This window comes from Bos taurus, chromosome 29 (assembly GCF_002263795.3).
Source record: "Bos taurus isolate L1 Dominette 01449 registration number 42190680 breed Hereford chromosome 29, ARS-UCD2.0, whole genome shotgun sequence".
Taxonomy (NCBI): Eukaryota; Metazoa; Chordata; class Mammalia; order Artiodactyla; family Bovidae; genus Bos; species Bos taurus.
In genome coordinates this window covers 40,248,217-40,262,821 of record NC_037356.1, presented here as the reverse complement: position 1 = coordinate 40,262,821, position 14,605 = coordinate 40,248,217, and the positions used below count along the sequence as shown (strand labels likewise).

The following is a 14,605-nucleotide window of genomic DNA, read 5'->3' as shown; positions in this document are numbered from 1 at the left end:
CTCCTGCAGAGAGGACCTGAAAAGTATAAATGAGTCCCAGGGTAAATTCCCAGCCCCAAATGTCCAATTTTATTTAAAGATATTTTTATTGGAGTATAGTTGCCTTACAATATTATGTTAGTATCTGTACAGCAAAGTGAATCAGCTCTATGTTTACATATATCCCCTCTTTTTTTAATTTCCTTCCCATTTAGGTCACCAGAGAGCAATGAGTAGAGTTCCCTGTGCTACACAATAGGTTCCCATTAGTTATCTATTTTATATGTAGAATCTAGAGTGTATATATGTTGATCCCAATCTCCCAATTCACCCCATCACACCTTCCCCCTTGGTATCCATACTTTTGTTCTCTATTTCTGCTTTGTATATAAGATCACTTACACCATTTTTTTTAAAAAAGATTCCACATACATGCATTAATATACTATATTTGTGTTTCTCTGACTTACTTCATCTGTATGACAGTCTCTAGGTCCATCCACATCTCTCCAAATGATCCAATTTTGTTCTTTTTTATGGCCAAGTAATGTTCCATTGTATGTATGTACCATATCTTCTTTACCTAGTCTTCTGTTGATGGACATTCAGGTTGCTTCCATGTCCTGGCTATTGTAAACAGTGCTGCAGTGAACACTGGGGTGAATGTGTCTTTTTGAATTACGGTTTTCTCTGGGTATATGCTCAGCAGTGGGATTGCTAGGTAGTTCTATTTTGGTTTCTTAAGGAAACTCCATACTGTTCTCCACAGCGACTGGATCAACTTACATTCCCACCAATAGTGCAAGAGGGCTCCTCCAGAATTTACCGTTTGTAGACTTTGTGATGATGGTCACTTAACTCATGTAAGGTGATATCTCGTGGTAGTTTTGATGTGCCTTTCTCTGATAATTAGTGATATTGAGCATTTTTTACATGTTTGTTAGTCATCTGTATGTCTTCTTCAGAGAAATGTCTATTGAGGTCTTCCATCCAGTTTTTGATTGGATTGTTTTTTCTGATGTTAAGTTGCATTGAGCTGTTTGTATATTTTGGAGATTAATCCTTTGTCACTTCATTTGCAAATATTTTCTCCCATTCTGAGGGTTATCTTACTTACGGTTTCCTTTGTTGTGCAAAAGCTTTTCAGTTTAATTAGGTTCCATTAAAAAAAAAAAAATTCTCATTACTTCAATGTGTGGCTCCTGCTCTTTGGATCTCAGTCTTATCTGTTAAGTAGTAGGCTTACTATACTGGTCTGTAAGGGGTAAGAAGACAACTGCACTGAAGAAATCCCATGAGTGTATCCTCCACAAGCCCCTTGCCCCCCACTTCCTGTGTTACACAGCTAAGTTGTTGGGCATATTCTTTTTTTAAATGGAAAACTGGCTGTGCTGAGGGAGAGCTTCATGGGCCACATTCCTGTGCAAGGCACAGTGGCCTGGCAGCTTACCTGGAAGCCAGGACACTTACCTTCCCCATTCTGAACCTCCATTTTTGTCTCAAGAAATGAGGGATTTGGGTTGAATGGATGAAGGTTCTTTCCTACCAGAAATCTAGCTGTATTTCTCCTAGTCTCCTGCCTCCTACGGGCAAAGACCCTATTTCAAGTGCATGGAATATAGCCTCCTTTCTCTGGGCTGCAGAATCCCACTAGTATAATCAGAGGAGAGACAGCAGAGCCCAGGGTTTCTCAGCTCAATCCTTCCACTTAACTGTGTGACAAAATACTTCAGCTCCCAGGGGCTCAATTTCTCCATCTGTAAGTGAGGTTCCTACCTCAAAGTGTTGTTAAAGAGAATTAAATGAATGTAACGTTCAAGATACCAAGAGAACATTTCATGCAAAAATGGGCTTGATAAAGGACAGTAACGGTATGGACCTAACAGAAGCAGAAGATATTAAGAAGAGGTGGCAAGAATACACAGAAGAACTATACAAGAAAGATGTTCACGACCAAGATAATCACGATGGTGTGATCACTGACCTACAGCCAGACATCCTGGAATGTGAAGTCAAGTGGGCCTTAGAAAGCATCACTATGAACAAAGCTAGTGGAGGTGATGGAATTCCAGTTGAGCTATTTCAAATCCTGGAAGATGATGCTGTGAAAATGCTGCACTCAATATGCCAGCAAATTTGGAAAATTCAGCAGTGGCCATGGGACTGGAAAAGGTCAGTTTTCATTCCAATCCCAAAGAAAGGCAATGCCAAAGAATGCTCAAACTACCGCACAATTGCACTCATCTCACACGCTAGTAAAGTAATGCTCAAAATTCTCCAAGCCAGGCTTCAGCAATACATGAATCGTGAACTTCCAGATGTTCAAGCTGGTTTTAGAAAAGGTAGAGGAACCAGAGATCAAATTGCCAACATCCGATGGATCATGGAAAAAGCAAGAGTGTATCAGAAAAACATCTATTTCTGCTTTATTGACTATGCCAAAGCCTTTGACTGTGTGGATCACAATAAACTGTAGAAAATTCTGAAAGAGATGGGAATACCAGACCACCTGACCTGCCTCTTGAGAAACCTGTATGCAGGTCAGGAAGCAACAGTTAGAACTGGACATGGATCAACAGACTGGTTCCAAATAGGAAAAGGAGTACATCAAGGCTGTATATTGTCACCCTGCTTATTTAACTTATATGCAGAGTACATCATGAGAAACGCTGGGCTGGAAGAAGCACAAGCTGGAATCAAGATTGCTGGGAGAAATATCAATAACCTCAGATATGCTGATGACATCACCCTTATGGCAGAAAGTGAAGAGGCACTAAAGAGCCTCTTGATGAAACTGAAAGAGGAGAATGAAAAAGTTGGCTTAAAGCTCAACATTCAGAAAACGAAGATCATGGCATCTGGTCCCATCACTTCATGGGAAATAGATGGAGAAACAGTGGAAACAGTGTCAGACATTTTTTTTTTTTTGGCTCCAAAATCACTGCAGATGGTGACTGCAGCCATGAAATTCAAAGACACTTATTCCTTGGAAGGAAAGTTACAACCAACCTAGACAGCATATTGAAGAGCAGAGACATTCCTTTGCCAACAAAGGTCCGTCTAGTCAAGGCTATGGTTTTGCCAGTGGTCATGTATGGATGTGAGAGTTGGACTGTGAAGAAAGCTGAGCGCCAAAGAATTGATGCTTTTGAACTGTGGTGTTGGAGAAGACTCTTGAGAGTCCCTTGGACTGCAAGGAGATCCAACCAGTTCATTCTAAAGGAGATCAGTCCTGGGTGTTCATTGGAAGGAATGATGCTAAAGCTGAAACTCCAATACTTTGGCCACTTCATGCGAAGAGTTAACTCATTGGCAAAGACCCTGATGCTGGGAGGGATTGGGGGCAGGAGGAGAAGAGGACGACAGAGGATGAGATGGCTGGATGGCATCACCGACTCGATGGACCTGAGTTTGAGTGAACTTTGGGAGTTGGTGATGGACAGGGAGGCTTGGCCTCCTGCAATTCATGGGGTCGCAAACAGTCAGACACGACTGAGTGACTGAACTGAACTGAACGTTCACAACGTACTAAAAACAGTGCCTGGCACATAGTATGTGCTTTGTAAAATGCTTTCTGAATAAATAAAATTTAACACATGAACTGAGCTTCTTCATAACTCTAACAGCTTCTTAACTGCCCGCGCCCCTCCCAACCCGGAAGCTTCTGTGTTCTTTTTCACATTTTCGGAAAGCTCAGAGCTCCAAGCCCCTAAGCTACCTAAAGGCGTCCTGCAGCTCGCAGGTGCCTCCAGATAGAGGAGGGATGCCTCAACAGGAAGGTCCAGGCTGTTCACTCAGGGCCTCCCAGAGACTCGGAGATGCTGGGCCACTTCTTTTTATTTAAGGATGGCAGTTAATTGGGAGAATTAAAAAAAAAAAAGAGAGAGAGAACAAAAATGAAAACAACAAGCAAAAAAGGCAAACAGGGTTATAACATTTGTAGGGCATTTTTAACGTTATACTGAGCACAGTAAAGCACTAACCATTCCCACCCATCTCCAGAGCCAACAGCCCATAATTATGCTTTTGCAAGATAACTGCCAAGGGTTCTGACTCTTTCATTCCAGTCACTCAACCGGTGGAGCTACGTAGGGAGAAGGCGGGAGAATTCATCAGGTCACGGTCTGAAACAAGCGAGGATGCCCCCACTCCGAAGACGAGGCCCCTGGGACAGCCCCCTCCACACCCCCCCGCCAAACCCCAAAATCTTCAACCCTGTAGGCATGGCAGGCCTTCTTGGCAACGAGGCCCGCCCTTCATCCACCCACTCACCCGGCTCATCCTCTGCCCACTGCCCTCCACCCCGGCCGAGCCCACCCTACCCTAGAGGCCCAGGGCGCCCGCGCACTCGGTGCCCCCCTCCCCGAGCCGGGCCCCGCACCCAGGAGTCTTCACAGGAACCGTTGTCCAGTCCGCGGCGCCCTCTGTGAGCGAAAGGCGGGAGTCGAAAAGTGGGATCCGGCGGCGACCCCAGCAAGATGCCCGCAAGGGGGCGCGCGTTCCGGCCCGCCGCCCTCCTGCCACCACGACCCTCCCGAAGCGCACGCCCAAGCTGGGCCGGCGGGGAGGCGGGGACTTGCTCCCCGCGCCACGCGCCTCGACCAATAGGAGCGCGCGCAGTGGGCTCAGCGCCAACACCCCTCAGTGGCTGAAAACCAGGTGCGTGAGCGGCGGGGATCCGGACGCGCACCAGCGGACCCGCTACCGGAGCCTACGAGGCCGGCGCGCGCTACCCCGAGGGTCCTGTGCCCGCGCCTGACCGCAGCCACCCAGCTGGCGCGCGTTGTTGCCCAGCCCCAATGGCCCCCGAGACCCCGGCCCAGGGGCCGACCCCACGCTATTTCACCTGGGACGAAGTGGCTCAGCGCTCTGGACGTGAAAAAGAGCGGTGGCTCGTGATTGACCGAAAGGTGTACAACATCAGTGAATTCGTCCGCCGACATCCCGGGGGCTCCCGGGTCATCAGCCACTACGCGGGGCAGGATGCCACGGTGAGCGCTGCCAGACGGGGGCACCGGAGGAGGCGGGACCGGACGGCTAGAGCTGGAGGCTCAGCGCGCGAGACAGGAAGTTTGGCAGTCGTGGTTGAACACTCTCTAGTTCTGGGAAAAGCCGGGAGGCGCAGGAGCGTACCTGTTGCTGGGTAACTGGGTGTGCTGCCAAATTGGGATGCAAGGGCAGGAGAGGCGGTGAAAAAGTGGAGTCTGGGGAGTAGGGACGGAGGCTGGCAATGTGCACGCACAGACAAAGGGCCGCGCCACCGCTATGTGGGCTCTGTTTGCGGCCCGGAATCTGCGGTCTCGAAGCGTGGGCAGGCCGGGGAGCAGGGCTAGGAGAGAGAAGCTCCGGGGTGCGGGGCTTCCCGACGGCGGACCTGCCGAGACCGAGGGAGGAGGGGTCAGTGGTGGGGAGAGGGATTCTTGACCTGTCTGGGTGGCTGGGAGGGAAGCGCAGCGGCGTCTGGACCGAGCGTGCCTGGCTAGGCTGGAGAGGGCAGGCAGGACGGAGAACTGAGTTGGGGGAAAGCCACCTGGCGCCCGCTGTCTTGGGAACCCTTGCACAGGGTGAAGAAGAGAGAGGGGATGGGGCAGCACTGGCCAGAGACGCCTAGCACCTGCTCGTGCCCAGGGAGGAATGGGGCCATTGTACGGAAGGTGGGGAGCCTGCACCAGCATACACTTAGCTAGGACCCGAGAGCAGTCCTGGAATCCCGTGGGGAGGTCACTCAGCCTCAGTCCAGCAGGGTCTCCAGCTATTCGCCACAGCGGACAGCTGTTTGCTGTCCTGGGCTCTAAGCCCGGTGCTGGTGGCATCCCTTCCTCGGGCCAGCGCGCTCCCCAGCCCCAATTCTGCCGCTTCTCTCTCTAGATAATGTGCTAGCACCTCCCTTCTGAGTTCCAGAGCTGGTGGGGAGCAGGGGGTACTCCTTGGGACCCAGAGATTGGAGCTTTTGCTTCGCTGTGTCCTCTCACCCTATATACTTCGCCTGGCGCCGAGACCCTTTCTACTGTTCCCAGCTTTCTCCCTGCTCTCTCAGAGCGCCCCTCGGGCCACTAGGGTTCTCGTGATGTTGCGGTGAAGCCTAACCGTGTGAGGCCCAGCCCCTCCCTCGCACGCGCCAAGCCTGGGAGGCTGTGCTTGTCTCCGGAGAGACCACTGGGGCCCGCAGGCTGTGGCCGAAGGCGAAGATGTGGACTGGCGCATGCGTAGACGGAGCAGGCCGGAACGCTGGGGCTTCTTGCAGTGTGATTTGGGGGCCGGGGCTGGCTGCAGCCGGGAGTGCGATTGGTCCGGACTTGTGGTGCCACTGGCCGCCGACTCCGCCCCGGCTCCCTCCTCGCTAGTGGCTTTGCCTTAGGGCCTGGGGCCTGTCTGACCTTCAGGACGTTAATCTCATCAATTTAGTCACTGAGGACCCCACCTTGGAGAACCAAAATTGGTGCGCCAGGGCATGGGGTGTTCAGACTGGGAGGAGAAATATGGAAGGCCGACCGGAACAGCTGTGGAGCAAAGTGGGAGAAATGCACAAGCCCCTAGTGGACACAAGAAGTCTCCCTCCTCACGTTTCATGAGCCATCCAGAGGAAAGGCCAGCCCAGGCGTGGCTTTCTGTGGTCCCCCCTCCCTGTGCTTCCTGTTCCTTGGTGTGGTACCCTTCAGATCAGATCAGATCAGATCAGTCGCTCAGTCGTGTCCGACTCTTTGCGACCCCATGAATCGCAGCACGCCAGGCCTCCCTGTCCATCACCAGCTCCCGGAGTTCACTGAGACTCACGTCCATCGAGTCAGTGATGCCATCCAGACATCTCATCCTCTGTCGTCCCCTTCTCCTCTTGCCCCCAGTCCCTCCCAGCATCAGAGTCTTTTCCAATGAGTCAACTCTTCGCATGAGGTGGCCAAAGTACTGGAGTTTCAGCTTTAGCATCATTCCTTTCAAAGAAATCCCAGGGCTGATCTCCTTCAGAATGGACTGGTTGGATGTCCTTGCAGTCCAAGGGACTCTCAAGAGTCTTCTCCAACACCACAGTTCAAAAGCATCAATTCTTCGGCGCTCAGCCTTCTTCACAGTCCAACTCTCACATCCATACATGACCACAGGAAAAAACAGAACACAGATGCTATGGGTGATCTTGAATGGTGGACACTAGGGACTAGTCTGAGCAGCTTCAAAGGAAGGCTGCCTGGAGGGCGGTGGTCTCCGTTTGAACTTGGGTGCAGTGTCCTTGCAGGATCAGGAGGATGGCCTTTGGTGTGAGCCCTCCACAAGCCCAGGGGGCAGGGCTGACTTCCTCACTGTTCTGTCTTCTCCCCATCCTTGCAGGATCCCTTTGTGGCGTTCCACATCAACAAGGGCCTTGTGAGGAAGTATATGAACTCCCTCCTGATTGGAGAGCTGTCTCCGGAGCAGCCCAGCTTTGAGCCCACTAAGAATGTGAGACCCTGTGGTGATGGAGGGGCAGGGGGTAGAAGACAGGCTTCCATATGCTCACAGGTGACCACAGTCAGTAGTTCTTGCAAATCTTGAGATCCTTGCTTCTCCCACATAGTTGTTGGGTTTCAGGGCCTTTGGAAGCTGTGGTTCTCACAAGGCCACCACCACTACCATCACCATCCTCAACCCGAGACCAATCAACTGAGCACTTAACTCTGTGCCAAGTATAACATCATATAATCCACAGTTCCAGATGAGAAAACTGAGGCTCAGAGAGATTAAGCAACATGACCAAGGATCACACTGTCAGTAAGTGGCAGAGCAAGGGTAGAATGATTCTGTTTAACTCCAGAGACCACATGGTCTTAGACTTGATCCTACAGCACCTCCTGTTATCATTGGCATTGTGGTACCTTTACCTAGGACTGTGGGCTTCCTCAGTTATCGCAGTGGGAGTGCCTTGAGCTTAAGAGGGATCTTGGCTCCAGTGCTGGGTTGCACTGGGGAGAATAACAGCCTTTCCATCTCCACTCTTCTACAGAAAGAGCTGATTCACGAGTTCCGGGAGCTGCGGGCCACGGTGGAGCGGATGGGGCTCATGAAGGCCAACCCTGTCTTCTTCCTGCTGTACCTGCTGCACATCCTGCTGCTGGACGTCGCTGCCTGGCTCACTCTCTGGCTCTTTGGGACATCCTTGGTGCCCTTCCTCCTGTGTTCCGTGCTGCTCAGTATAGTTCAGGTGAGAGCCCTGCCTCACCCAGCATCCATAGGGTAAGTTCTTTGTACCCCTTAGGAGGCCACTGAGGACACAGCGGGAGAGTTGGTACAGGAAGAGAACGCCTGTTCCATTGTCTGTGGCTTCTCTCTGCTCATCTTCACCACACATGCACCTTCCATTTCTCCCGCTGCCTCTAGCTGCTCCTCCCAGGGTTCCCTTCTTCTTGTGGCATGTCTCCTCAGAAACTTCATGTTCAGATTCTGTCATGGTCCAGGTGTGTCAAAAACCAAGGTTCTGGTTTCTCGGTAAAGCTTGGCTTCCCCCGCTCCCCACCACAACACTGCCCCAACACCTAGCTATCATAACCCACTTGTTCATTAAGCCTCCTGCTTGCCTGAGTTTGTCACTCCGTCCCAGTCTGTAGTTCTGGATGTTTAGTCCATCAGAAGTCACAGAGGCCCAGAGCTGGAGACTCCAAAGAACAGAGAAGGGATAGTGACTGGCCCCAGCTCTCATGTGAGTTGGTGGCAGAGGCAGGACCCAGACTTCCTGACTCCTTTCTGGATGTACTCAGTTTGGCCAGCACAGGCCAGGTGGATGAGGGAAGGGGGAGAGGCCGAGTCAGTTCAGATGGACGCTGGGCTGCTCTCAGCACTAACCCTTCTCACTCAGGCCCAGGCTGGCTGGCTGCAGCATGACTTTGGACACCTGTCCGTCTTCGGCACCTCTAAGTGGAACCACCTGTTACATCATTTTGTGATCGGTCACCTGAAGGTCAGTGGGATGGGGAGGAACTCTCTGAAACTCAAGTCGACGATGGGCTGCCCAGGGGAGAGGGGACACAAGGCTTTCATACTCACACCCCACTTTTCTGTAGGGGGCCCCTGCCAGCTGGTGGAACCACTTGCACTTCCAGCACCATGCCAAGCCCAACTGCTTCCGCAAAGACCCCGACATCAACATGCACCCCTTCTTCTTTGCCCTGGGGAAGGTCCTCTCTGTGGAGGTGAGCAGAGGTATCAGTGATGCTCTTGGAGCACAGAAACCAGCCAGCACAGTGGGCTTGTGGAGAAGTGCTCACCGTGCTGGTCTGTGTGGGTAAGACATTGCAGGCCAGGCTGGCTGGGTGACTGTTTGGAAGTCGTGGGAGGCCATAGGGAATAAACAGGCTGCCCAGGACAGCCTAAGTCCTTCGTAGTGAGTTCAAGTCAGCAAATAGCTGTTGCAGAAAGGTACCACGTGCTGCCAAGGACCCAAAGGATGACCAGATTGCTGTGCAAATGCTGCTCAGCCTTGAAGGAAGGCGATGGATGGTCCTCCTCGCAGGTGCTTTTTAGACACCCCCACCCCAGGCAGTCAGCCCCCTGCACTTTGTAATCGTCCCACTCACATCCTACGGTGTCATCGTCTCCCCCACAACAGCTAGACTGGATTATGCCTCTGACGCCCATTGCCTAGAATATTCATCCACTGAGTAATTCTTCCTGCCCACCTGATTCTAGTCTGACTTTCAGGGTGGTCAGCACTGGGTTTGAGTTGCCATCTGAGGCTGTGAGCAACAATTACACTGCAGCTGCTAGGGGATGAATTCCTGAGAGTGGCTGGGAGACCTTGTGAGCCTGTAGTGAGTGCTAGGCAACAGAAGGCTGTGAGTGGCCAGTGGAGTTCTTTGAAAAGTTGATTTAAAACCCTTTGTCCCAAGGCTCTGGGCAGTAGTCAGAGTTTTGCCAGGTCCCCCTCCCCCACTCCATGACACGCTGTGACATTTCAGCACACCCAGAATTAAACGGTTGTTAAAAACATTTCAGTTCCAGGCCTGAATTCGAGACAGCCTGGCCCTCCTTCCTCTCTGGCCATGAGAAGAACTCTCTGGGAAGGTTCTGGCAGCACTGGCCGTCCTAGCACTAGGAACCCCTAGCTTGGGGCTTGTATTTCCTCTGACCACAAGGTTCTAATTTTCCCACTTCCTGAAAAGAGACTTACTTGGTTGCTATGTGCCCAACACTGTGCAAATGACATACCAGCCCTGGCCTCCCCTGGCTCAGGTGGCTCCTTAGAGAGCAGTGTGGGTTGTTTACTGGGCACAGCATGAGGCTCCTGGTAGCACTTCTGTTGCCACTATAAAGATTTTTTTTTTAAAAAGGACGAGAGTCTTAAATGGAAGGGAACCTTCTCACACCACTGCCTCTGTTGCTTCTTTTTTTCCCCTCTGTTGTTTCTTGGTACTCGGGTTTTTAGGAAATTCCTTTCTGTAGACACTAAAAATAGAGAATGCTCTGGGACCAAAATAACTCTCTGGTGTTTTGGGGTTTTTTTGTTTTTTGTTTTTTTTTCTTTGTTTAGTTACAAGGCTGAGGATAGGCTGTCTGTTAGGAAATGCATGGGTTACAGACTGCTTGGCTCTTGGTTCAGCCTCAGAGGGTCCAGACTGAGCACTGACCCCTGGGCTGACCCAGGAGCATCTGTCCCAGTGCCTTCCAGCTCCCCTGGAGAACATGGGAAATGTAGGGAACTCTTCATATAGAGATAACTTTACTGGCCTTCAAGAGCTGAAACACAGTGGGGCAGTTATCAGCATTGTAATGGCCATTACAGTCTTGATTGCCATTCAAGGAGGCAGCTGGCAGACAGAGCTCCCTTCTGTAATAGTTCCATAACAAGAAGGCCAGAGTTCTACCCACCTACTCCACCAAACATGGCAGATGCTTCTCTTCCAGCTTCTCCCTCTTAGTTAATGTTGCTTGGGATGGGATGCTGCCTTCAAAACATATTCCCAATCCATAGACTTCTCCATCTCCTCTGCCTCCCATCCCTGGGTCTGGTCCATCTCAGATCTGGAATACTGGTTCAGTCTCCTTGCTGGTCTCCCTTCAACTCTGCCTGACCCCTGTGGTTCATTCTCCCCACCACTAGCCAGAGTGAGCCTTTAAAGGGCAAAGCAGATCCTGCCACCTGCTGAAGGCCAACCAGGGCTTCCCATCACTTTTGGAATAAAATCCAAACTCCTTCCTGTAGCCTTCCCAGGGCCAGCATGATTTGCCCATCCCAAGTTTTCTGGCTTTATTGACTGTTCTCCCTTTTATATTCCCAGCCGCACTGGCCTTCCTCTGTCCCTTGAACACCCCAAACCTTTGTTCCCTCTGCTTTAACTGCTTTTCCTCCCAGCGTCAGCACAGATGGTTCCTTCTCATCATTCAGGTCTCCATTCTGATGTCAGGTTCCCAAGGAGGCCATATCTGACTATCCTACCCAAGACACTGCCTCCCTCCCTTTCGGTCATATTTTACTGCTTTTAATCTGTAATTATCTTCAACTCTGTCTATAAGGTCATTACCAGCTCCCTTTCCTAAGATTATAAGCTCCACGAGGGTAGGAATTTTATGTTGCTCATCTCTGTATACTCACACCTAGAAAAGTGCCGGGCACATAGACACTTAATAAATACTTGTTGAATGAATCAATTAACGTAGGAAGAATGCATTTTGCATTTAGCAAAAGTGCCTGGCACAGTCTCAGTAAATGTTCTGTCAGAACAGCAAATGGACTTATGAAGGAAGGATGAGCTCTGGGGTATCCTGCTCCGGGGTAGAGTTCCTCCCGTACCCTGTGGTCGTCTGGTCATCAGAACCAACGAGGGCACGTGGGGCAGAAGGAGCTGTTGAAGGAGAGTGCAGAGTTCCGCTGTCATGGTTTTGAATGCTCTCACTAGGGGACCCTGGCTGAACTGGCAGCAGCTCGCCTTACCACCTGCTGGCTTGCCAGGACCTTCAGATTGCCAAGCTGTTCTTGGTATTCTTTCCACAAATATTTGGCATATATTGCTTAGCTTTCAAGGGATTTTATAAAGTTCATGTTGACATCTGAAGAAACCGAATGATTTTGGAGAAGGTCAGGGGCTGGGATATAGAGAGACTGCTGGCCCATATAGGGGTGAAGATGGTTGTCTGTGGAGACCCTGGTGTCAAAAAAGTACCAGATGGAGACAGGAAGGGGAGGTGGGAGGCCCTGGAAACCTTTAAAAGATGTCTCTGGATGAACATGGGGAGCCCTGAGGACACCCAGGCTCTGCTGTGCTCATGCCTTGTACAGGTATGAGCTACCAAGCTGCATCCATGGTATGGCGAGCTTAGCAAGCCCAGCAGCTTGGGCTTCATGTGCCAGGAGCTGGAGGTCAGGCTGGGCCTATGGGAGCCTTCCATGGCGCCAGCAAACTGACGGCCCCTGCCGTAGGCTTCTGCTCCTGCTCGGGGAAGACCCAGAGTCACAAGGGGAGGGGAATGGGTGACCGGCCTGTGGGTGCTGATTTGTGTGTGCTTTTCCTTCCCAGCTCGGGAAACAGAAGAAAAAGTACATGCCCTACAACCACCAGCACAAATACTTTTTCCTGAGTGAGTATCCTCCAGCACCAGGGGGGCCGCTGCCTTGGCAGGGGCTGCCAACTGGGGTGTGAGTAGGGAATAAGCCTCCTGGGATGACAGTGTTTGAAGTTAAGGCTGGAGGAAGTTCTCCTCACGGAACAGGTTACTCCCTGCAAGGGAAAGTCTTAGCTTCTAAGGCTAATGTTTGGTCAAAGGTCACTGGTGTTGGGATCAAACTAGTTCCTCCAGGCCCACGCTGGCTTCCACAGGGGAACTGAGTGGTGGGGAGCAAGCCTGATTAAACCTGTTAAACTTCACTTTGATTTGTCAAGCATACATCAGGGTCAAGGTGGGGCACAGTCCAACTCCCTGGGGGACGCAAGGTAGCTGGACTAGCAACGGGAGAATTGGACCACAAAAGGGAGCGGAAGAGACAACATTTCTATGGTTGTTTTAAGCTCTTTTCTTTCTTCCTTTTTTAAAAATGCCCGTTTATTTGGCTGTGTTGGGTCTTAGCTGCTGCATGAAGGAATCTCACTGTGGATCACAGACTCTAGTTGTGGCGTGCCGGCCCTGGAGAGCACCAGCCTCAGTAGTTGAGGAGTGCGGGCTTAGTTACTCCATGGCATGTGGGATCTTAGTTCCCTGACCAGGGGACAAACCCAAGACCCCTACACTGCAAGGCGGATTCCTAACCACTGGACCACCAGGGAAGTTGTTAAGCTCTTTCTGAAGACTGGTGCTGCTTTAAAGATTTGCTCCATAATGCCTGTGCTGGTGGTTTAGTCACTAAGTCATGTCCGACTCTTGCGACCCCATGGACAGTAGCCTGCCAGGCTCCTCTGTCTGTGGGATTCTCCAGGCAAGAACACTGGAGTGGGTTGCCATTTCCTTCTCCAGGGGATCTTCCCAACCCAGGAATCGAACTGAGGTCTCCTGCTTTGCAGGCAGATTCTTTACCCCTTCCATAATGCCTAAGGAATTTTAAACGTCAGCCGTTCCCCCAAGGCGGGGACGATTCCATTGATCTCATTTTAGTTCAAGGGAATTTATCTTAACTGCCTGGAATTCCATCCCTATGGACAAATGGGGATGGGATAGAAGGGTGGGACAGAAACATTGGAAGAAAGGCTAGAATCCATGGCACATCAGGATAGAAGAGCCATGGGTGAGCGTCGTGATGCTGGGTTATAGGTAACTTCAGGACCCTGCGGAGAAGGGAAACAGAAGGAAACCGACTAGCACAGTGGATGAGCCGCTTCAACTCCCAGTTCTGCGATGCTCTTGCGCCCCTTCCATAGTTGACCTCCAGGCTGCTTCAGGTTGGGTGGCACCAGCTCATTTCCCTAGTCCAGGGAAGTGAGCTTTCAGCCTGTGGAGGATCAGCAGGGTCCCCCACTCAACACACACACTTTCCAGCTCCTGTCCCTTCACCCGTGTGGTGGAGCAGCCAGGAGCAGGGGGCTGATGGCTGCAAGGATGAGCATAGGGCTAGGAGGAGGCAGAGGCAGAGGCAGGGCTGAAGACAGGGCAGCTCAGCTCGGGGAGGGAGAGCAGCGCTTTCTTAAAGGTACAGGTGCAGGGCAGCTTCCACACCAAGTGAAGCTCGTCTCCCCAGCCGTCCTCTTCCACTGAAGAGAACGCCATGCCCTTCCCCTCACCCTCTCAGCGTCCATGGGAGATTCCCCTTTCTTCAGATTGGCATTCATGCCCACTTTCAGTGCCTGGTCAGTCCTAATGGATTGAGGGGGGTGGCTGGAGGGGCAACAGGAGATGGCAGAGGGGCAGCCCTGTGCTGGAGGCCATCTGTCCGGTACCAGCTGGCCCTTGGCAACCCTTCTGCAGCTCACACTTCCTCCCATGTCTCCATTTCCTCCCCAGTTGGGCCCCCAGCCTTGCTGCCTGTCTACTTCCAGTGGTATATTTTCTACTTTGTTATCCACAGGAAGAAGTGGGTGGTAAGTATCCATAGCCCCCAGATCCCACATCCTTTGTCGCCAGTACTCAGGGCTGGGAATGGGGTTCCCCAGGGAAAATCCCACTGGGGTTTACTCCAGGCCTAATTTAGAGCAAAGTAGCAGAACCAGGTAGAGACCTCCCGTATCTCTAGATGAGATGA

At 51.4% G+C, this 14,605-nt stretch overlaps 1 protein-coding gene and 1 long non-coding RNA gene across 5 annotated transcripts in view; one reads left to right on the top strand and one right to left on the bottom strand.

Annotated features, from left to right (window-relative positions):
• The window catches only part of LOC132344204 (uncharacterized), a 63,866-nt gene extending 58,953 nt beyond the window's left edge, over nucleotides 1–4,913 (bottom strand). The window contains exon 1 of the long non-coding RNA XR_009493364.1: nucleotides 4,826–4,913. This is a non-coding gene — a long non-coding RNA (uncharacterized lncRNA). The remainder of the gene's footprint in view (nucleotides 1–4,825) is intronic.
• Nucleotides 1–14,605, top strand: part of FADS1 (fatty acid desaturase 1) — a 107,183-nt gene that overhangs the window by 88,397 nt on the left and 4,181 nt on the right. Inside the window, exons 1-7 of one of the 4 annotated variants that reach the window (XM_002699285.7) lie at nucleotides 4,637–4,970; nucleotides 7,300–7,410; nucleotides 7,952–8,149; nucleotides 8,801–8,902; nucleotides 9,006–9,134; nucleotides 12,456–12,516; nucleotides 14,368–14,444. In XM_002699285.7, coding sequence (XP_002699331.1) covers nucleotides 4,779–4,970; nucleotides 7,300–7,410; nucleotides 7,952–8,149; nucleotides 8,801–8,902; nucleotides 9,006–9,134; nucleotides 12,456–12,516; nucleotides 14,368–14,444 — 870 coding nt within the window. In that variant the 5' untranslated portion in view covers nucleotides 4,637–4,778. Of the gene's footprint in view, nucleotides 1–4,636; nucleotides 4,971–5,043; nucleotides 5,131–7,299; nucleotides 7,411–7,951; nucleotides 8,150–8,800; nucleotides 8,903–9,005; nucleotides 9,135–12,455; nucleotides 12,517–14,367; nucleotides 14,445–14,605 lie in introns of those variants that run through there. The other 3 variants (XM_005226962.5, XM_024987473.2, XM_005226961.5) reach the window with 3 other exon arrangements.